Here is a 23,328-nt window from a genome sequence, read left to right as displayed (position 1 = left end):
ACTTCAAGGGCCGCAGCACTTCTTATGTCCCTGGGAAATGCTGTGCTGCGGCTCCATCACATCCCTCCTGCGGCGCTGTATACTCCCGCGGCCTGGTTCCCGAGTACTTACAGCGGGGACGCACCGGTTTATTGGCACACCACCGGTACTGCTCTCCAGGGCCACGTGGCCGCAGATTGACGGGGAGGAGGTAAGAGGGTCCCCCAGGTGAGACCCGCTGGGTAAATCGCGATCCCGCGCGGCCTTTGGGAGACGGACCATTTGGAAAACCTTTTGTTACAGGCTCCATAGTACCCGGTGGTGAAGTCCGTCAGAGGGGATAAGGCACTGACATGTAGCCCCTCCCCCATCTCCGGACGCCATCTCCTGCAGTTGTTCCCGCCCTGGAGCTGCTTTCACTCTCTCCCTCACTCCCTGAAGAGATCTGGCGCCATTTCCTTAGCTGGGCTGCTCTCAGCAGGATTGCTGGGTTCTGTCTCCTCTGTAAAGCCACACTTAAGTATTCTAGATGTCATTTTAGACAGCGTTGGTTAAGAACAAGTGTACCCATATTGGAATAGGATAATGAATAAAAACCGCGCTGTGCCTGGGATTATTGTGTTTCAGCTGCTCTGTATGTATAAAATGCTTATAGTTAGATGTGACAGAGCGCTTGGGTGTGTATTAATAAAGATGAGTGTAACCGTGTGAGAATGACTATATTGTAACCATAAGTGACAATATGAAAGTTGTGCAATACCTGTAAAAAAAAAAAGGATTATAATGTTTACAGCCCTTTTATGGTTTTTTACTGAGGTCTCCAGGTGGTATAACAATTGCAGGGGTTCCGTTTTTGCCGTGCTGATTGGTCCATAAAGAGTTAGTCCCGGTTACCTGACTTTCCCTATACTACCAACCTTGTGGGTGTGTGGTGACGTTTGTCTTCCTCCGGCTGTGGAAGCGTTCGTCTTCCTCCGACTGGTTCCCCCGCTCCGACTTGCTTCTCTCTCCGCCCGCCGCTCACTCGCGCTGTGCGGCGCTTGATGAGTAAATGCTGTCCCGGTCTGTGAGGCGACTGTGAGACAGCTTCCAGAGGGTCAGCTGCGTGCTGATGATGTGAAGCAAAGTATATTTAGGTTTAATCTTTTGGAGTCCGTTTTCTCAGTGCTTTCTCCAACGCGTTTCAGGCTCCAAGCCCTTAATCATGGATAGCGCAGGTTCGGCCAGTTTAATAATTTATAGGAAAAACTTTATTGTAAACACATTCCAGAGCATTTTCTCTCAGGAAGTTTAAAAGTTAAAAAGGCGGCATGCACATGGCTATAATATGAACCTACAGGTATTGCACTCAAAAGAGGATTATGTGAAGATAGGTATTTAAAAATTAAAAATTTCAATGTATGTGTTTTTATTTTATTTTTAAAAGGTAAATAAAAATTAATAAAAGTTGATAAAAGAGGAAGATCTTTATTTAAGGAACACATTTAAATCAATATCCACATTTAAACCCATCGGCTGTAGGGTTTGTAAGGCAAAAATCCATTCTGTTTCTTTCTTTCTGAGGGTGTCTGAAATATTTCCACCTCTCCAATGCTGTTTAATTTTTTGAATTCCTATAAACTGTAGTCCTTTGGGGTTTTTATCATGATGGTCTGAAAAGTGCTTTGATACACTGTGTGTTATGAGTCCTTTTCTTATATTATATACGTGTTCCATTATCCTAATCTTTAATTTTCTTTTTGTTTGTCCAATATATTGCTTGTGGCAGGGACATTCCAACAGATAAATAACCCCCTCCGTATTGCAGGTGATGGTATCTTTGATTTTAAATACTTTCTTCGTAATTTGTGACATAAATTCATCTGTCGGGGTAGTAGAGGAGTTTTTCATTATTTTGCAAGCATTGCAATTCAAACAGAAATGATGTCCTGTGTTTCTTGTTCTTACTTCTTTTGTCTTTTCTAATGGTATGTAGCTTCTAGTAAGTTCTTGCTTTAAATTCTTTGCCCGTCTATAAATAATATTGGGTTTTTCAGGTATAAGGTCTTTCAACTGAGTATCTAAATGAAGTATGTGCCAGTGTTTTTGTAAAATGGATTCAAAAAGACTGTGCTGACTATTATATTGAGTAATGAATGCCATTTGGAAGTCATTCGTTCCTTGTTTTTGTCTGTATTGAATTAATTCATTCCTTTCTAACTTTGAAATTTTTTCTATCTCTTGACTCATGTTTGTTTCCCTATAACCTTTCTCCAAAAACTGTGTTTTCAATTGATCTGTCTGTGTGATGAAATTCTCATGTTGTGAGCAATTTCTTCTTATCCTTCTAAACTGACTTCCTGGTATATTCTTGGTCCAGTTTGCATGATGATTGCTGTTAGTTGGCAACATGTTGTTGCTACTAACCGTTTTAGTGTGAGTCCTTGTGTGTAATCTATTCTCTGATATATATATCTCCAAATCGAGGTAAACTACCATTTCTGTACTGATCACTGAGGTGAATTCCAGACCATAGGGATTGTTCATATGTTCAAGGAATTTATTTAGTTCATCTGCTGTTCCGTTCCAAATAAACAACAAATCATCTATATAGCGTTTCCAAATAATTAGGTTTTCTCTGTATGGGTTATTGTTCCAGATGCTTTCTTCTTCCCATCTGGCGACGTAGAGAGTGGCATAACTCGGTGCCATCGAAGAACCCATTGCAGTACCCTTGATCTGGTTAAAGAAGACCCCTTCATTCCAAAAATAATTTTTATGTAGGATGAAGTCTATACTCCTCATGATGAAATTCACCTGTTCATTGGGTAGATTTGTGGATGTGGATAAAAAGTGGCGTTGGAGGATTTAAAAAAAGATGAAACAATCATCGTGAAGCCCGCAGATAAGGGTGGAAGTTTGGTTATCATGAACAAAACCGATTACGTAATGGAAATAACCAATCTTCTCTCTGACGAAGGTACCTATTTAAAACTAACAATGGATCCAACAAGAAAGTACCAAGCGGAATTGGAGGAATTGCTGAATGAAGGATTGGAGTTGGAAATCCTCACAAAAAAGGAGTACGATTTCCAACATGTGCAATTTCCAAAGATTCCAACTTTTTATGGACTGCCAAAAATCCATACAAATCCCACCCATCCCCCAGGAAGGCCAATTGTTTCAGGGATAGGGTCCTTAACATCAAATTTATCTCAATATGTGGATTTCTTCCTTCAGGAGTTGGTTGGTAATCAACAAAGTTATTTAAAAGATTCTATGCAAGTACTCCAACTGTTGCAGACAATTGAATGGAAAGACAGTTACATCATTGGGACTAGTGACGTGAAATCACTATATACGTGTATTCCACATGATATGGGACTTGAGGCAACACGCCACTTTTTATCCACATCCACAAATATACCCAATGAACAGGTGAATTTCATCATAGGCATGTGCATGCCGCCTTTTTAACTTTTAAACTTCCTGAGAGAAAATGCTCTGGAATGTGTTTACAATAAAGTTTCTCTGACGTCCTTGTGGATGCTGGGACTCCGTCAGGACCATGGGGAATAGCTGCTCCGCAGGAGACTGGGCACAAAACTAAAAGCTTTAGGACTACCCGGTGTGCACTGGCTCCTCCCCCTATGACCCTCCTCCAAGCCTCAGTTAGATTTTTGTGCCCGAACGAGAAGGGTGCATACTAGGTGGCTCTCCTGAGCTGCTTAGTGTAAAAGTTAAAGTTAGGTTTTTTATTTTCAGTGAGTCCTGCTGGCAACAGGCTCACTGCACCGAGGGACTAAGGGGAGAAGAAGCGAACTCACCTGCGTGCAGAGTGGATTGGGCTTCTTAGGCTACTGGATGTTAGCTCCAGAGGGACCGATCACAGGCCCAGCCATGGATGGGTCCCAGAGCCGCACCGCCGGCCCCCTTACAGAGCCAGAAGACAGAAGAGGTCCTGTCTTCAATAAGGTAGCGCACAGCACCGCAGCTGTGCGCCATTGCTCTCAGCACACTTCACACTCCGGTCACTGAGGGTGCAGGGCGCTGGAGGGGGGGCGCCCTGAGACGCAATAAAAACACCTTAGATGGCGAAAAATACATCACATATAGCTCCTGGGCTATATGGATGCATTTAACCCCTGCCAGTTTTCCTTAAAAAAGCGGGAGAAAGGCCGCCGAGAAGGGGGCGGAGCCTATCTCCTCAGCACACAAGCGCCATTTTCCCTCACAGCTCCGCTGGAAGGACGTCTCCCTGACTCTCCCCTGCAGTCCTGCACTACAGAAACAGGGTAAAACAAGTGAGGGGGGGCACTAAATTGGCAGATTAATCAATACAGCAGCTATATAAGGGAAAAACACTTATATAAGGTTATCCCTGTATATATATAGCGCTCTGGTGTGTGCTGGCAAACTCTCCCTCTGTCTCCCCAAAGGGCTAGTGGGGTCCTGTCCTCTATCAGAGCATTCCCTGTGTGTGTGCGGTGTGTCGGTACGTTTGTGTCGGCATGTATGAGGAGGAAAATGGTATGGAGGCGGAGCAATTGCCTGTAATAGTGATGTCACCCCCTAGGGAGTCGACACCTGACTGGATGGTCTTATGGAAGGAATTACGTGATAACGTCAGCACTTTACAAAAGACTGTTGACGACATGAGACAGCCGGCAAATCAGCTAGTGCCTGTACAGGCGTCTCAAACACCGTCAGGGGCTCTAAAGCGCCCGTTACCTCAGATGGTCGACACGGACACTGACTCCAGTGTCGACGGTGAGGAAACAAACGTGATTTCCAGTAGGGCCACACGTTACATGATCACGGCAATGAAGGAGGTTTTGAACATTTCTGATACTACAAGTACCACAAAAAAGGGTATTATGTGGGGTGTGAAAAAACTACCCGTAGTTTTTCCTGAATCAGATGAATTAAATGAGGTGTGTGATGAAGCGTGGGTTTCCCCCGATAAAAAACTGCTAATTTCTAAAAAATTATTGGCATTATACCCTTTCCCGCCAGAGGTTGGGGCGCGTTGGGAAACACCCCCTAGGGTAGATAAGGCGCTCACACGCTTATCAAAACAAGTGGCATTACCGTCTCCTGATACGGCCGCCCTCAAGGAGCCAGCTGATAGGAAGCTGGAAAATATCCTAAAAAGTATATACACACATACTGGTGTTATACTGCGACCAGCAATCGCCTCAGCCTGGATGTGCAGTGCTGGGGTGGCTTGGTCGGGTTCCCTGACTGAAAATATTGATACCCTGGACAGGGACAGTATATTATTGACTATAGAGCATTTAAAGGATGCATTTCTATATATGCGAGATGCACAAAGGGATATTTGCACTCTGGCATCAAGAGTAAGTGCGCTGTCCATTTCTGCCAGAAGAGGGTTATGGACGCGACAGTGGTCAGGTGATGCGGATTCCAAACGGCATATGGAAGTATTGCCGTATAAAGGGGAGGAGTTATTTGGGGTCGGTCTATCGGACCTGGTGGCTACGGCAACGGCTGGGAAATCCACCTTTTTACCCCAGGTCACCTCTCAGCAGAAAAAGACACCGTCTTTTCAGGCTCAGTCCTTTCGTCCCCATAAGGGCAAGTGGGCAAAAGGCCACTCATTTCTGCCCCGGGGCAGAGGAAGGGGAAAAATATTGCAGCAGGCAGCCTCTTCCCAGGGGAACAGAAGCCCTCCCCCGCTTCTGCCAAGTCCTCAGCATGACGCTGGGGCCTTACAAGCGGACTCAGGTACGGTGGGGGGACGTCTCAAGAATTTCAGCGCGCAGTGGGCTCACTCGCAAGTGGACCCCTGGATCCTGCAGGTAGTATCTCAGGGGTACAAATTGGAATTCGAGACGTCTCCCCCTCGCCGGTTCCTGAAGTCTGCTTTACCAACGTCTCCCTCCGACAGGGAGGCGGTATTGGAAGCCATTCACAAGCTGTATTCCCAGCAGGTGATAATCAAGGTACCCCTCCAACAGGGAAAGGGGTATTATTCCACGCTGTTTGTGGTACCGAAGCCGGACGGCTCGGTGAGACCTATTTTAAATCTGAAATCATTGAACACTTACATACAAAGGTTCAAATTCAAGATGGAGTCACTCAGAGCAGTGATAGCGAACCTGGAAGAAGGGGACTATGTGGTGTCTCTGGATATCAAGGATGCTTACCTTCATGTCCCAATTTACCCTTCTCACCAAGGGTACCTCAGGTTTGTGGTACAGAACTGTCATTATCAGTTTCAGACGCTGCCGTTTGGATTGTCCACGGCACCCCGGGTCTTTACCAAGGTAATGGCCGAAATGATGATTCTTCTTCTAAGAAAAGGCGTCTTAATTATCCCTTACTTGGACGATCTCCTGATAAGGGCAAGGTCCAGGGAACAGTTAGAGGTCGGAGTAGCACTATCTCAAGTAGTGCTACGACAGCACGGGTGGATTCTAAATATTCCAAAATCGCAGCTAATTCCGACGACACGTCTGCTGTTCCTAGGGATGATTCTGGACACAGTCCAGAAAAAGGTGTTTCTCCCGGAGGAGAAAGCCAGGGAGTTATCCGAGCTAGTCAGGAACCTCCTAAAACCAGGCCAGGTGTCAGTGCATCAATGCACAATGGTCCTGGGAAAAATGGTGGCTTCTTACGAAGCGATTCCATTCGGCAGATTCCACGCAAGAACTTTTCAGTGGGATCTGCTGGACAAATGGTCCGGATCGCATCTTCAGATGCATCAGCGGATAACCTTGTCTCCGAGGACAAGGGTGTCTCTCCTGTGGTGGTTGCAGAGTGCTCATCTTCTAGAGGGCCGCAGATTCGGCATTCAGGACTGGGTCCTGGTGACCACGGATGCCAGCCTGAGAGGCTGGGGAGCAGTCACACAGGGAAGAAATTTCCAGGGCTTGTGGTCAAGCATGGAAACGTCATTTCACATAAATATCCTGGAACTAAGGGCCATTTACAATGCCCTAAGTCAAGCAAGGCCTCTGCTTCAGGGTCAGCCGGTGTTGATCCAGTCGGACAACATCACGGCAGTCGCCCACGTAAACAGACAGGGCGGCACAAGAAGCAGGAGAGCGATGGCAGAAGCTGCAAGGATTCTTCGCTGGGCGGAAAATCATGTGATAGCACTGTCAGCAGTGTTCATTCCCGGAGTGGACAACTGGGAAGCAGATTTTCTCAGCAGACACGATCTCCACCCGGGAGAGTGGGGACTTCATCCAGAAGTCTTCCAAGTGATTGTAAACCGTTGGGAAAAACCAAAGGTGGACATGATGGCGTCCCGCCTCAACAAAAAACTAGACAGGTATTGCGCCAGGTCAAGGGACCCTCAGGCAATAGCGGTGGACGCTCTGGTAACACCGTGGGTGTACCAGTCAGTGTATGTGTTCCCTCCTCTGCCTCTCATACCAAAGGTACTGAGGATTATAAGACGGAGAGGAGTAAGAACTATACTCGTGGCTCCGGATTGGCCAAGAAGGACTTGGTACCCGGAACTTCAAGAGATGCTCACGGAGGATCCGTGGCCTCTACCTCTAAGAAGGGACCTGCTTCAGCAAGGACCCTGTCTGTTCCAAGACTTACCGCGGCTGCGTTTGACGGCATGGCGGTTGAACGCCGGATCCTGAAGGAAAAAGGCATTCCAGATGAAGTCATCCCTACCCTGATCAAAGCCAGGAAGGATGTAACTGCACAACATTATCACCGTATTTGGAGGAAATATGTTGCGTGGTGCGAGGCCAGGAAGGCCCCGACAGAGGAATTTCAACTAGGTCGTTTCCTGCATTTCCTGCAAACAGGATTGTCCATGGGCCTAAAATTAGGTTCCATTAAGGTTCAAATTTCGGCCTTGTCGATTTTCTTCCAGAAAGAATTGGCTTCAGTTCCTGAAGTCCAGACTTTTGTAAAGGGGGTACTGCATATACAGCCTCCCTTTGTGCCTCCAGTGGCACCCTGGGATCTCAATGTGGTTTTGGGATTCCTAAAATCACATTGGTTCGAACCACTTGCCACAGTGGATTTGAAATATCTCACATGGAAAGTGGTAATGCTGTTGGCCCTGGCTTCAGCCAGGCGCGTATCAGAGTTGGTGGCTTTATCCTATAAAAGCCCTTACCTGATATTTCATTCGGATAGGGCGGAATTGAGGACTCGCCCTCAATTTCTCCCTAAGGTGGTTTCAGCGTTTCACCTAAACCAACCTATTGTGGTGCCTGCGGCTACTGGGGACTTGGAGGATTCCAAGTTTCTGGATGTAGTCAGGGCCCTGAAAATATATGTTTCCAGGACGGCTGGAGTCAGGAAATCTGACTCGCTGTTTATATTGTATGCACCCAACAAGCTGGGTGCTCCTGCTTCTAAGCAAACTATTGCTCCTTGGATTTGTAGTACAATTCAGCTTGCACATTCTGTGGCAGGCCTGCCACAGCCAAAATCTGTCAATCCCCATTCCACAAGGAAGGTGGGCTCATCTTGGGCGGCTGCCCGAGGGGTCTCGGCTTTACAACTTTGCCGAGCAGCTACGTGGTCAGGAGAAAACACGTTTGTAAAATTCTATAAATTTGATACCCTGGCTAAGGAGGACCTGGAGTTCTCTCATTCGGTGCTGCAGAGTCATCCGCACTCTCCCGCCCGTTTGGGAGCTTTGGTATAATCCCCATGGTCCTGACGGAGTCCCAGCAACCACTAGGACGTCAGAGAAAATAAGAGTTTACTTACCGATAATTCTATTTCTCGTAGTCCGTAGTGGATGCTGGGCGCCCATCCCAAGTGCGGATTGTCTGCAATACTTGTACATAGTTATTGTTAACTAAATCGGGTTATTGTTGTTGTGAGCCATCTATCCAGAGGCTCCTCTGTTATCATGCTGTTAACTGGGTTCAGATCACAAGTTGTACGGTGTGATTGGTGTGGCTGGTATGAGTCTTACCCGGGATTCAAAATCCTTCCTTATTGTGTACGCTCGTCCGGGCACAGTATCCTAACTGAGGCTTGGAGGAGGGTCATAGGGGGAGGAGCCAGTGCACACCGGGTAGTCCTAAAGCTTTTACTTTTGTGCCCAGTCTCCTGCGGAGCTGCTATTCCCCATGGTCCTGACGGAGTCCCAGCATCCACTACGGACTACGAGAAATAGAATTATCGGTAAGTAAATTCTTATTTTTTCCTATAAATTATTAAACTGGCCAAACCTGCGCTATCCATGATTAAGGGCTTGGAGCCTGAAACGCGTTGGAGAAAGCACTGAGAAAACGGACTCCAAAAGATTAAACCTAAATATACTTTGCATCAGCACGCAGCTGACCCTCTGGAAGCTGTATCACAGCCGCCTCACAGACCGGGACAGCATTTACTCATCAAGCGCCGCACAGCGCGAGTGAGCGGCGGGCGGAGAGAGAAGCAAGTCGGAGCGGGGGAACCAGTCGGAGGAAGACAAACGTCACCACACACCCACAAGGTTGGTAGTATAGGGAAAGTCAGGTAACCGGGACTAACTCTTTATGGACCAATCAGCACGGCAAAAACGGAACCCCTGCAATTGTTATACCACCTGGAGACCTCAGTAAAAAACCATAAAAGGGCTGTAAACATTATAATCCTTTTTTTTTTTTTACAGGTATTGCACAACTTTCATATTGTCACTTATGGTTACAATATTGTCATTCTCACACGGTTACACTCATCTTTATTAATACACACCCAAGCGCTCTGTCACATCTATCTATAACCATATTGGAATAGGTTGTAAAATTATTCTGTGATATACTGTATATCCAGTGCTACTGTGCATTGTTATATCTCACTGCATATACATGCCTATTGTTATATGCAAATTTGCTGGTCCAGTGCAGTATTAGTGTTGTGTAACTTATATCTGCATTGTACTTGTGACTGAGTGTGCCTATAGCTGCTGTGTGATTTTTCCTTTGTTATATCACACCCTTGCTATCACTATATTCTGTGCCCTGAGAGGATAAGTGCGTCAGGGTCTATATATATATATATATATATATTTCTGTAATGTCCTAGTGGATGCTGGGGACTCCGTAAGGACCATGCTGGGGGCCCTGGGCAGCATTTGGGACCTCTTTTGGCAAAAGTTAAACATATATACGGCTGGGCACTGTATATATGTATGAGCCCCCGCCAAAAATTGCATATTCAGGCGGGACAGAAGCCCGCCGCCGAGGGGGCGGGGCTTTTTCCTCAGCACTCACCAGCGCCATTTTTTCTCCACAGCTCTGCTGAGAGGAAGCTCCCCAGGCTCTCTCCCCTGCAGACACACGGTAGAAGAGGGTAAAATAGAGAGGGGGGCACATAATTAGGCGCAAAACACAATATAAACAGCAGCTACTGGGTTAACATTAAGTTACTGTGTTATTCCTGGGTTTTATAGCGCTGGGGTGTGTGCTGGCATACTCTCTCTCTCTGTCTCTCCAAAGGGCCTTGTGGGGGAACGGTCTTCAGAAAGGACATTCCCTGTGTGTGTGGTGTCGGTACGCTTGTGTCGACATGTCTGAGGAAGGCTATGTGGAAGCACAGCGTGAACAAATGAATGTGGTGTCTCCGCCGACGACGCCGACACCTGATTGGATGGATATGTGGAAGGTTTTAAATGATGTTAATTCCTTACATAAAAGGTTAGACAAGGCTGAAGCCTCGGGACAGTCAGGGTCTCAACCCGTGCCTGATCCTATGTCGCAGAGGCCGTCAGGGTCTCAGAAGCGCTCACTATCCCAAATTGTTGACACAGATACCGACATGGATTCTGACTCCAGTGTCGGTTACGGTGATGCAAAGTTACAGCCAAAATTGGCTAAATCCATCCGTTATATGATTATAGCAATTAAGGATGTGTTGCACATCACAGAGGAAACCCCAGTCCCTGACAAGAGGGTGCATATGTATGGGGAAAAGAAGCCGGAGGTAACCTTTCCCCCCTCACACGAGCTGAATGAGTTATGTGAAAAGGCTTACTGAGGCCGGCGATCGCGTCGGCCTGGGTGTGTAGTGCTGTAGCAGCATGGACGGATACCTTATCTGAGGAAATTGATACCTTAGACAAGGATACTATGTTGTTGACCCTGGGGCATATTAAAGACACTGTCCTATATATGAGAGATGCTCAAAGAAACATTAGTCTACTGGGTTCTAGAATAAATGCTATGTCGATTTCTGCCAGAAGGGTCCTGTGGACTCGGCAGTGGACAGGTGATGCCGACTCAAAAAGGCATATGGAGGTTTTACCTTACAAGGGTGAGGAATTGTTCGGGGAGGGTCTCTCGAACCTGTTCTCCACAGCTACAGCTGGAAAGTCACATTTTTTGCCTTATATTCCCTCACAGCCTAAGAGAGCACCGCATTATCAAATGCAGTCCTTTCGTTCACAAAGGAACAAGAAAGTCTGAGGTGCGTCCTATCTTGCCAGAGGCAGGGGCAGAGGAAAGAAGCTGCACAACATGGCTAGTTCCCAGGAACAGAAATCCTCCCCAGCCTCTACAAAATCCACCGCATGACGCTGGGGCTCCACAGGCAGAGCTAGTTACGGTGGGGGCACATCTTCGAAATTTCAGCCACAAGTGGGTTCACTCCCTGGGCAATAGAAATTGTGTTTCAGGGATACAAGCTGGAATTTGAAGAGATGCCCCCTCACCGATACCTCAAATCGGCCCTACCAGCTTCCCCCCACGACAGGGAAATAGTGTTAACTGCAATTCACAAATTGTATCTTCAACAGGTGGTGGTTAAAGTTCCCCTCCTGCAACAGGGAAGGGGTTATTATTCGACCATGTTTGTAGGCCCGAAACCGGACGGTTCGGTCAGACCCATATTGACTTTAAAATCCCAGAACATATACCTGAGAAGGTTCAAGTTCAAGATGGAATCGCTGAGAGTGGTCATCGCAAGCCTGGAAGGGGGGGATTTTATGGTGTCTCTGGACATGAAGGATGCATACCTTCATGTCCCCATCTATCCACCTCATCAGGCGTACCTCAGATTTGTGGTACAGGATTGTCATTACCAATTTCAGACGTTGCCGTTTGGTTTCTCCACGGCACCGAGAATGTTTACCAAGGTAATGGCGGAAATGATGGTACTCCTGCGGAAGCAAGGGGTCACAATTATCCCGTACTTGGACGATCTCCTCATAATAGCAAGATCAAGAGAGCAGTTGCTGAACAGCGTATCACTTTCTCTGGAAGTGTTACGGCAACACGGCTGGATTCTAAATATTCCAAAGTCGCAGTTGGTTCCTACGACTCGGTTGCCTTTCCTGGGCATGATTCTGGACACAGACCAGAAAAGGGGTTCCATGCGAGGACCTTTCAATGGGACTTACTGGACAAGTGGTCCGGATCACATCTTCAGATGCATCGGTTAATCACCCTATCCCCCAGGGCCAGGGTGTCACTCCTGTGGAGGCTGCAGAGTGCTCACCTTCTCGAGGGCCGCAGATTCGGCATTCAGGACTGGGTCCTGGTGACCACGGACGCAAGCCTCTGAGGTTGGGGAGCAGTCACACAGGGAAGAAATTTCCAAAGGCTGTGGTCAAGTCAAGAGACTTGCCTTCACATCAACATCCTGGACCTAAGGGCTTTACAACTCCCTGCGTCAAGCGGAGATCTTGCTTCGCGACCAACCGGTTCTGATTCAGTCGGACAACATCACCGCAGTGGCTCATGTAAACCGACAAGGCGGCACAAGGAGCAGAGTGGCAATGGTAGAAGCCACCAGAATTCTTCGCTGGGCGGAGAATCACGTAAGCGCACTGTCGGCAGTGTTCATCCCGGCAGTGAACAACTGGGAAGCAGACTTCCTCAGCAGACACGACCTCCATCCCGCCGCAACAAAAAGCTACAGAGGTATTGCGCCAGATCAAGGGACCCTCAGGCAGTAGCTGTAGACGCCCTGGTGACACCGTGGGTGTTCCGGTCGGTCTATGTATTTCCTCCTCTTCATCTCATACCCAAGGTGCTGAGGATAATAAGAGAAAGGGGAGTGAGAACAATCCTCATTGTTCCAGATTGGCCACGAAGGACTTGGTATCCAGATCTGCAAGAAATGCTCACAGAGGACCCGTGGCCTCTTCCTCTAAGACAGGACCTGTTCCAAGACTTACCGCGGCTGCGTTTAACGGCATGGCGGTTGAACGCCGGATCCTAGCAGAAAAGGGCATTCCGGATGAGGTAATTCTTTCGCTGATACAGGCTAGGAAGGACGTGACCGTTAAACATTATAACTGAATATGGCGAAAATATGTTTCTTGGTGTGAGGCCAGGAAAGCTCCTACGAAGGAATTCCAGCTAAGCCGTTTCCTTCACTTCCTACAGTCCGCAGGGAATTTGGGCCTAAAATTGGGCTCCATTAAAGTCCAGATTTCGGCCCTATCCATTTTCTTTCAAAAGGATTTGGCTTCTCTACCTGAAGTTCAGACGTTTGTAAAGGGAGTCCTGCATATTCAGCCTCCTTTTGTGCCTCCAGTGGCACCTTGGGATCTTAATGTGGTGTTAGGCTTCCTGAAATCCCACTGGTTTGAACAACTTAAAAAGGTGGAGTTGAAATATCTCACGTGGAAGGTTGTCATGCTATTAGCCTTGGCTTCGGCCAGGCGCGTGTCAGAGTTGGCGGCTATTCAGCAGGCTCATTCTGCGGCTGGATTGCCGCTGCCAAAATCAGTTAAGGCCCATTCCACTAAGAAGGTGGGCTCTTCTTGGGCGGCTGCCTGAGGGGTCTCGGCATTACAGTTTTGCCGAGCGGCTACTTGGTCAGGTTCAAACAGTTTTGCAATGTTCTACAAGTTTGATACCCTGGCTGAGGAGGACCTTGTGTTTGTTCAATCGGTGCTGCAGAGTCATCCGCACTCTCCTGCCCGTTTGGGAGCTTTGGTATAATCCCCATGGTCCTTACGGAGTCCCCAGCATTCACTAGGATGTTACAGAAAATAAGATTTTACTTACCGGTAAATCTATTTCTCGTAGTCCGTAGTGGATGCTGGGCGCCCGTCCCAAGTGCGGACTTCTTCTGCAATACTTGTATATAGTTATTGCTTCAATAACGGTTAAGTTATGGTTGCATCGGGGTTTGACCTGATGCTCTGTTATTTGTCATACTGTTAACTGGTTATCACTTGTTATACGGTGTGATTGGTGTGGCTGGTATGAATCTTGCCCTGGATTACCAAAATCCTTTCTTTGTACTGTCAGCTCTTCTGGGCACAGTTTCTCTAACTGAGGTCTGGAGGAGGGGCATAGAGGGAGGAGCCAGTGCACACCAGAACCTAAATTCTTTCTTAAAGTGCCCATGTCTCCTGCGGAGCCCGTCTATCCCCATGGTCCTTACGGAGTCCCCAGCATCCACTACGGACTACGAGAAATAGCTTTACCGGTAAGTAAAATCTTATTTTTCTTCATTAAGGTGGAATTTTGACACCACCTTCGGAAGATATCCAGATCTAGTTCTGAGAACTGCTTTACCTGTATAACAAAATCAGAATGGAGAACGACATGATAATGCCCCTAAATCTGATACTCTTCTAGCTGACGCCATAGCCAGTAGAAAGAGAACTTTAGCTGTCAACTGTTTAAGATCCACTTTATTAAGTGGTTCAGACAGGGCAGCTTGAATGGCCTTTAGGATTAAACTTAAGTCCCAAGGTACTGTAGGAGGAATAAAAGTAGGTTAAATGCACAGCATTCCCTGGACAAATGTACGCACATCCTGTAAATGGGCAATTTTCTTTTGAAACCATACAGTCAATGCCGACACTTGCACTCAAGGGAGCCACCTTCAAAGCTTTATCCATTCCTGTCTGATGGAATGCTAAGACCCTGGAAACTCTGAAAGCCTTAGGTTCCATTTTCCGTTCACTGCACTGATAAATATAGGCTTGCCATATTCAGTGATAAATGTGAGCTGAGAGGTTTCCTTGCTGTGAGCATAGTTTGAATTGCCTGTTGTGAGAAAACTCCTGTCTTCAGGATGGAGGTTTCAAGAGCCATGCTGTCAAAGACAGTCGATCCATATGCCTGTGATAACAAGGACCCTGCATCAGTAGATCTGGACGTTGAGGGAGCAGAAGTGGAACATCCATCGACATTCTCTGCAGATCTGTCTACCAATGTCTTCTGTGCCAAGCAGGCGCTATTAGTATCACGGCACCTGTCCCTTGCTTTATCTCTCACCACCCTGGATAATAAGGTGATTGGAGGAAATGCATAAGCCAGATGAAAGTCCCATCTCATTGACAGGGCATCCACAAAGATCGATCTGGGATCCTTTGTTCTTGCCCCGTATGCGAGAACTTTGTTGTTCAGACGTAACACCATGAGATCTATCTCTGGCAACCCCCACTTGTCTACTAGAGTCTGGAAGACCTCCAGGTGTAGAGACCATTCACTTGCCTGAATGGCGTGTTGATTGAGAAAATCCGCTTCCCAGTTTAGGACTCCCGGAACGAACACTGCGGACAAGGCTGGATGATGGAGTTCTGCCCACTTTAGTATGTAACTTACCTCCTTCATTGCTTTTTGGCTGCGAGTTCCTCCCTGATGGTTGAGGTACGCTACTGCCGTTGCATTGTCCGAGCGGGTCTGGACTGGTTTTCCCCGAAGAATGTGTCTTGCCTGAATCAGTGCCATGTTTATGGCCCGAAGTTCCAATATGTTTATTGGCAGGCAACTTTCTTCCCTGGTCCATTGTCCCTGAAAACACAACCTTCCTGACACTTCTCCCCAGCCCTCAAGACTGACAACTGTCATCAGAATTTCCCAATCTGATATCCAAGGGGGTCTCCCTTTGTCCAGATGGGATGTCTGAAGCGACCAGGCTAATGACCTTCTTCTATCGTAAGAGACGTGGTCTGTGTTTTTATCGTCTGATGCAACCCATTCCAGTTGGCAAGAAAGAATCAGACGCTGCAGAGGCCTCGAGTGGAATTGTGCATACTCCACTATGTCGAACGTTGATACCATTAAACCCATCACCCGCATTGCTGCGTGCATGGATACCTTTTGACTGTGTAACAAGTCCTGAATTACTCTCTGAAGACCTGAATCCAGTACAGCCCCCAAGTGAGTCATCCGTTGTGTCGGAACCAGAGACTATTTTGCCCAGTTTATGAGCCACCCGTGGTTCTGCAGACACGTTATTGTCTGTTGCAGATGAGCTAAGAGCAATTTCTTTGCGTATGCCAGGATTAAAAGATCGTTGAGGTATGGAAAAATTCTTATCCCCTGCTGGCGGAGATAAGCTGCCATGTCCACCATAATCTTGGTAAATACTCTGGGAGCTGTGGCTAACCCAAAAGGTAGGGCCTGGAACTGAAAATTCTGCTGATAGATGGCGAACCTGAGATAGCACTGATGGGACAGTGCTATAGGAACATGTAGGTAAGCACCCTGTATATCCAGGTATACCATATAATCCCCTGGTTCCATGACCAAAATGATGGAACGTAACATCTCCATGTGAAACCGAGGTACCCAAATGTATTTGTTCAGTACTTTGAGGTTGAGAATGGGCCGAAAAGACCCATTTGGCTTCCGAACTAAAAACAGGTTGGAGTAAAAACCCTGTCTCTGTTGTGCAGGAGGAACTGGAATGATTACCCCTGACTGAAGCAGTTTCTGAACTGCTTCTAACAAAGCCCTGGCCTTCGTCTCTACCCGAGATGGGCTGGTACAAAAAACCTTCGAGGAGAGTGCTTTTTGAAGGCAATAACTGAACCTAGAGATACAGTTTCCTGCACCCAGGTATCTGTTGTAGACAGCTGCCAGATCTGTGCAAACTAAAGAAGTCGACCCCCCCACCCTGGGGTCACCCAGGTGGCAGCCCGCACCATCAGGATGATGGTTTATTCTCTGTCTTCTCAACCAGACCTCTGGTAGGCCAATGCTTTTTTGTCTTACCAGACTGGTTGTATTGGGCCTGCTTGCCATAATTTTTTCCTTTAGCTTTTCCTTGATACCGAAAGGGCAGAAAAGCCGGAACTTTAGGTTTGAAATTGTATGTGGAAGGGAACTTGACCTTCTTGGAGTCTGCTTCTGACTCCAGAATATCTGTCAATTCTTTACCAAAAAGAATATCTCCAGAAAAGGGTAATGATTCCAAAATCTTCTTAGATTCTAGATCGGCTTTCCACGTATGTAGCCAAACTGCTTTGCGAGCAGCTATTGTTGAAGCTGATGCCCTGGAGGCGATAGTACCCATATCTAATGCTGCTACTTCCAGGAACATTGCAGCCTGTTTTATATGTGTTATATGGGATTTTTTCTCTCTAGAAGCTATAGAAAAATCCCCCTCCAATGCATCAGCCCAGGCAGCCACTATCTTTGCCATCTAAGCTGAAGCCATGGCTGGCCTTATGACTGCCCCAGACAGGTAAAAATGTTTTTTAGAAACCCATCCACTCTCCTATCCGTCACATCATTTAATGATGGCAAAGGTAATGTAGATTTTCGCACGAATCGAATTACATGCGTATCTATTTTAGAAGCCACTACCCTTTTTAAACAATCCCGAGCTGGAAGAGGATAATTGGAATTCCATTTCTTAGGAATTCTAAATTTCTTATTGGCCTCTTCCATAAGTTCTGTCACCTGATCTGACCCTGAAAACTGTTGTAACTGTTTTGGGACGTTTAAACACAAGTGCCTTGGTTTTTAACACAGGCTCTGCTGATTCCTCTAAAGATAGAATGGCTTTCATTGCTCTGCTATATCCACTGAGCTGAGACCTTTCTCCTCCTCTTCGTATGCCGAAGCAGAATTAATTGAGCTTTCATCTTCCGATGAATCCTCATCCGAATCATGTGTAGCCTGTGACGGTGAAATTTTACTTACCACCAGTTTATCAGCTTGTTTCTTTTGAGAAGCTGCTGCTGGAAGTGATACACTATAGGTGGGGAGCTGCATGTAAGGGTTAATAGTGTAACCCAGTGTTTCCCAACCTCGGTCCTCAAGGCACACTAACAGTCCTGGTTTTAGTGATATCCAGGCTTGAACACAGGTGATTTAATTAGTATTTTGATTTAACCATCTGTGCTGAAGCCTGGATATCACTAAAACCTGCACTGTTGGTGTGCTTTGAGGACTGCGGTTGGGAATGCCTGGTGTAACCTATCCCTGGTACAGGAGTTGGAGGAATTATCCGATCAGCTATACTGGATAAAGTCTGTGCAAACATAGCCCTAGGTGGATCCATCTGTACCTGAATCTGCCTTGTATTTTTCATTAACCCCTGATGAAAGCTTAAACAATTTGCATACAAACCATCCTGAACCAGATCCTGAGAGGATAACACATTTTTGCAAGACAAACATGATAGGAGTGTTGGTGTTGCTGTGAGTGTACCTTCCTCACCTTTGCTGCTCTTAGACATGATAAATAATCAACACTTCCACAGTGTACTACACAATATGTGACTGTAATCACGTTTAGCTTTTTAAAGTGACAAACAATCCAACCCTACCCATACACTGGCATTTTGCATTGGAATAAACAAACTGACAGAAATCTAGTAAAGTCAGCAATCACACTAGCAGTTAGTCACATGTTATACATTAGTATATTAAGCAATATGAGCACAACATCAACTACAGCTACTTTTAAGTATAAAGGAGAACATATTACTGCATCATGTTTTAAACAGAACTAACGTATTCAGACGCAAATGTGAAAGAAACAGCAGTAAATGTATACAGACTCGTATGCAATAGGCACTTATCTAACTATTCGTACTTAAAAGGTAGCTAGAGACTTAGTGCTGTATAACCCTTACTCAGTAGAGTGGGATACAGGGAGACTCTCCCCGCTTCCAGAACCGATCAATACATTAGCGAACGCTGAGTGGATCCAGCTACACTGTACACTGCTGCTCCATAAACCTATAGTGAACACAGACGCTCAGTGAACACGGACGCACCAGTCACACAGCCGCCTATGCTGCAACTGGGTCCCCTACGTATACAGCGTCTGAGACGGAAGTGGAAAACAGTTCATGGCGGGAGACGCGGAGGAAACTGGTCATGAACCGGGGTAGGGGCAACCAGGAGAGCATCTGACTCCCCACTGCTGACATCAACCCTAGGGATCGCGGCCTCAGACTATTCCTGGAACTTCTGATCCCTAAGCCCTAGCGCTGGTGCACCCGTGGTGGCAGCTGCATCAGTGACTGTTTGGTAGTCTCCTTCCCAAAATAGTGTGGCTGTGTCCATATTCCCCTTCTAAGCGAAATCGATACCTTACCTTCTCCCCGTGCTCCACCCACAGCCCGGTAACATCTGCTGGCCCTGCTAGTATATCCGACACAGACGCCCGCCGAAACAGCACTATACTCATAGGTAAGCGTTGTCGCGACCCGGTGGAGAGTTGTTGGAGCGACTTTCTAAGATACGTATAAGACACTGTTTAGAAAGATCACTCAAAAAAACTGTAAGACAATAAAATAACAAAGCTTAGGGCTAAGAACCAGCAGCCCTCTGACCATGGTCCGGCTCCTGCCGCACCAAACAAAAAACTGATTTGCCTGAACAAGGAGGCGGGGATATATGCTGGGCCCGTTGCATGCTGGGAGGCCGGAAAAACTTTGACCGATTGCTGCAAATCCGCTGTTGATTCATCATATCCCATTGTTATCCTGTGGATAACCTGTGGCCCCTGCCGGAGAAAGATGTGTAATGAGTCCCGTCAGGCATGGGACTTGGACAGAGACCGCTGCAAGTCCTGTCAGGGATAGAAAATGAACCTGTGGGCTCATGGAGTAGAATACAAAAGCACCATACGTGAATCCTTCTGGTTTATAATAACAGAAAACGGCAGTAAATAAAAATTGCCACTAGCCGGGGAGAGCGCGTGGACTCTTTTGCAAGTTGCCCTGTAGGAGGAGGCGTGCCAAAATGGTGGGGGAGGAGAGAAACGGAAGAATGGGCCCCATAGTTGACCCCTGGGGACTTGCTGCTATTAACGGCGTCCGGTTTTAACTATGTCCTTGGTGGTTGAGCTGTGCCGCCAACTGCCCAAGTCAAAATTAAAAAAAAACTAAAATAAGAAAATTAGCAGCAAAAGCTGCTAATAAAACGTGCTTAGCTTTGTTGGGCACCACAATGAAACTGGCTGCTGAAGGTAGAGGGTGGAGTATAGGGGAGGAGGAGCCTGTGCTGCTGCTACAAGCTTTAACTATTTGGTGCCCAGGCTACTCCAGCTCCACCTATACCCATGGTTCCAGTGTCCCCATGAAAGAAAGGAAAAATACCTACAAAAGCAGTGCTTACGGAGCTTAACTGATCGGTGCCACTGTTGGTATTGGGGAGGAGATGATAGTATTGGTCAGGGAAGAGGAAGCACAAAAGGGAAGAGGGCCCTGCTCACTAGAGCTTACAATGATTGAAGGAGAGGACGGAGTTAATGAGATCTCCATGGTTAGGTTGTCAATGTATAGTAAAATAGAGGGAGGTAAAGAGACTTCAGATGGTGGGAAGATGATCAGTTCAGTCTTAGACGTGTTAATTTTAGGAAAGTGCTGCGACATCTATGAACATTTGCTCCTCAGTGTAAACAATTTTGCTTATTTTCATACATTTGTTTCCAGTAGATGGGCGCACAAGCAGGAATACCTCGGAGGAAGGTTGCATTATTTCTCCAGATTTTAAAAAAGAAGATAAGAACATACAAGATTTTCCAGAAGAAAACCCCATTATCCTAAATATACATCCAGAACTTCCCAGTGCAGATATTTTATCTGGTCCCTCTAGTCACGGGGAACCGTCTGTTGCTACACACAGTGCAGCTCACAAAAATAAAACGGTATCATTCAGTTCTGAGTTTGGTAAGAGTTCTACACATCAGTCAGTTTTTGTTAGACATCAGAAATCTCATACAGACGAGAAACTATTTTCATGCTCTGCGTGTGGGAAATGCTTTATACGGAAAGCAAATCTTGTTAGACATCAGAGGACACACACAGGTGAGAAACCATTTACATGCTCTGAGTGTGGGAAAATGTTTACAGACCAATCAAATCTTTGTAAACACCAGAGAATTCACACAGGTGAGAAACTATTTACGTGCTCTGAGTGTGGGAAATGCTTTATACAGAAATCATATCTTGTTACACATCAGAGGACACACACAGGTGAGAAACCATTTACATGTTCTGAGTGTGGGAAATGCTTTATACACAAATCAAATCTTGTTACACATCAGAGGACACACACAGGTGAGAAACTATTTACATGCTCTGAGTGTGGGAAAATGTTTACAGACCAAGCAAATCTTTGTAAACACCAGAGAATTCACACAGGTGAGAAACTATTTACTTGCTCTGAGTGTGGGAAATGCTTTATACAGAAATCGAATCTTGTTAGACATCAGAGGACACACACAGTTGTGAAACTATTTACATGCTCTGAGTGTGGGAACTGCTTTATACGGGAATCAAATCTTGTTACACATCAGAGGACACACACAGGTGAGAAACTATTTACATGCTCTGAGTGTGGGAAAATGTTTGCAGACCAATCAAATCTTTGTAAACACCAGAGAATTCACACAGGTGAGAAACCATTTACATGCTTTGAGTGTGGGAAATGCTTTATACAGAAATCACATCTTGTTACACATCAGAGGACACACACTGGTGTGAAACCATTTACATGCTCTGAGTGTGGGAAATGTTTTATACGGAAATCACATCTTGTTACACATCAGAGGACACACACAGGTGACAAATGATTTACATGCTCTGAGTGTGGGAAATGTTTTTCAGATAATACAACTTTTCGTAGACACCAGAAAGCTCATGTGGAAAAAATAAAATTTCAATGAGCTGATCTACATGAAACGGGGTTGCATCAATACTAAATACTGTGAAATCTGTGTATATCATTAATGTAAATAATAAAAGCAGGCATGAAAACATTTGCAGAGTGTATACGCCAAGGTATATTAACATCACTGAGTTATTGAGGGCTGTTAAACGCTCCATTGCTAGATTTACTTGTATTAAATGTAGAACGCACATGGTTTATATATTTCTCTTGATTGCAATTTCACATTTATGGTAAAAAGCTGCAGAGAATCAGCCGCTTGTAAAAGCAGCATCTTAGTAAGAGTAGCCCACAGTCACACAGTATAATAGCATGTGATAATGTTATTACCATTACAGACGTGCATGTAATGTGAGTACTATAAGTATGACTGGAACAAATCACTCAGGTGTGGAACGTATTGCGGTGTCATTATTCTGTTAGATATCTCTATCACAGTAATAGCAGACCACATGTTTGGTCTATAGATTCCTAAGTAGTATATAATACCTGCAATGGTCAGGTGATATAAGGACGCATGTATATGATGTGATATAGAGGTACATGTAGAGTTGAGCTCAAATGCATTTCTCTTTCATCTTAGAGGATACTGGGAATCCATTTAGGACCATGGGGTATAGACGGGTCCAATAGGAGCCATGGGCACTTTAAGAATTTGAAAGTGTGCGCTGGCTCCTCCCTCTATGCCCCTCCTACCAGACTCAGTTTAGAAAATGTATCTGGAGAAGCCAGTCACACTTATGGAAGCTCCTGAAGAGTTTTCTGCATTTCTTTTTCTGTTTGTTATTTTCAGGCAGGACTGGATGGCACAAGCATGCCTGCTTCGTGGGACTTAGAGGGGGTGCGGCCCAACCTCTTATAGGGTTAATTTTCCCGCTAACTGGACGCCGCCACCCCTAACAGAGCCAAAAGAGTGGTGAGTACTAAGCCATTATGGTGGCATGAGGGTACGGAGACGCACGGCTTCTACATGGGGCGGCTGGGTCTCCAGACTCAGTACACAGTGCAGACGCACAGCTTCTGAGCGGGCTGAGTCTTAGTACACTATAGTGTTCCCAGTACCCACACTGGCAATCACAGACTTAAAAGGGGGCTGACTCCATTTTATGTACTAAATCACAGACAGTATAAAAAAAAGCTGGAATACCTTGAGGGGGCGGGGCTTCACTATGAGCGGATCCAGCAGCTCACCAGCTCCATTTTCCCTCTGCAGTGGAAATGCTGACTGACAAGTTCTCGCAGCTCCTTCGGAGTGACTCCAGATTAACTTCAGTGGTACCAGGGGGTCATAGCAGTGGGTGAGCGATTATTAGTGTAATAAGTCCCAAATCTGGGAGCTTAGTCTGCGACCCAGCTAAGATTAGAATTAGCGGTAAGGGCGCTTCGTGCTGGCTCCATAATATCTCTGTGTCTCCCTGGAAGGGCTCGTTGTGGGTTAATTGTGCTTTTAATCTTTTCCTGTGTGTGTGTGCTGTCACATTTACAATATGTCAGGCAAAGAGTGTGTTTCATTGACGGCAGAGTTCCTCTTCCCCAGGGTCTCCCTACTGTGTACT

General features: G+C 46.2%; 1 protein-coding gene across 7 annotated transcripts in view; it reads left to right on the top strand.

The window, feature by feature from the left end:
- Positions 1–23,328, top strand: part of LOC135057044 (gastrula zinc finger protein XlCGF26.1-like) — a 353,457-nt gene that overhangs the window by 126,820 nt on the left and 203,309 nt on the right. For 2 of the 7 annotated variants that reach the window (XM_063962913.1, XM_063962910.1), the window contains exon 8: positions 20,536–21,863. The exons of 4 other annotated variants lie outside the window; for them this stretch is intronic. In XM_063962913.1, the coding sequence (XP_063818983.1) occupies positions 20,536–21,677 (1,142 nt within the window). In that variant the 3' untranslated portion in view covers positions 21,678–21,863. Of the gene's footprint in view, positions 1–20,535; positions 21,864–23,328 lie in introns of those variants that run through there. One more of the 7 variants, XM_063962911.1, reaches the window with a different exon arrangement.

This window comes from Pseudophryne corroboree, chromosome 3 (assembly GCF_028390025.1).
Source record: "Pseudophryne corroboree isolate aPseCor3 chromosome 3, aPseCor3.hap2, whole genome shotgun sequence".
Taxonomy (NCBI): Eukaryota; Metazoa; Chordata; class Amphibia; order Anura; family Myobatrachidae; genus Pseudophryne; species Pseudophryne corroboree.
Note: the sequence above shows the minus strand (reverse complement) of the source record. Positions and strands in the feature narration are given on the sequence as shown.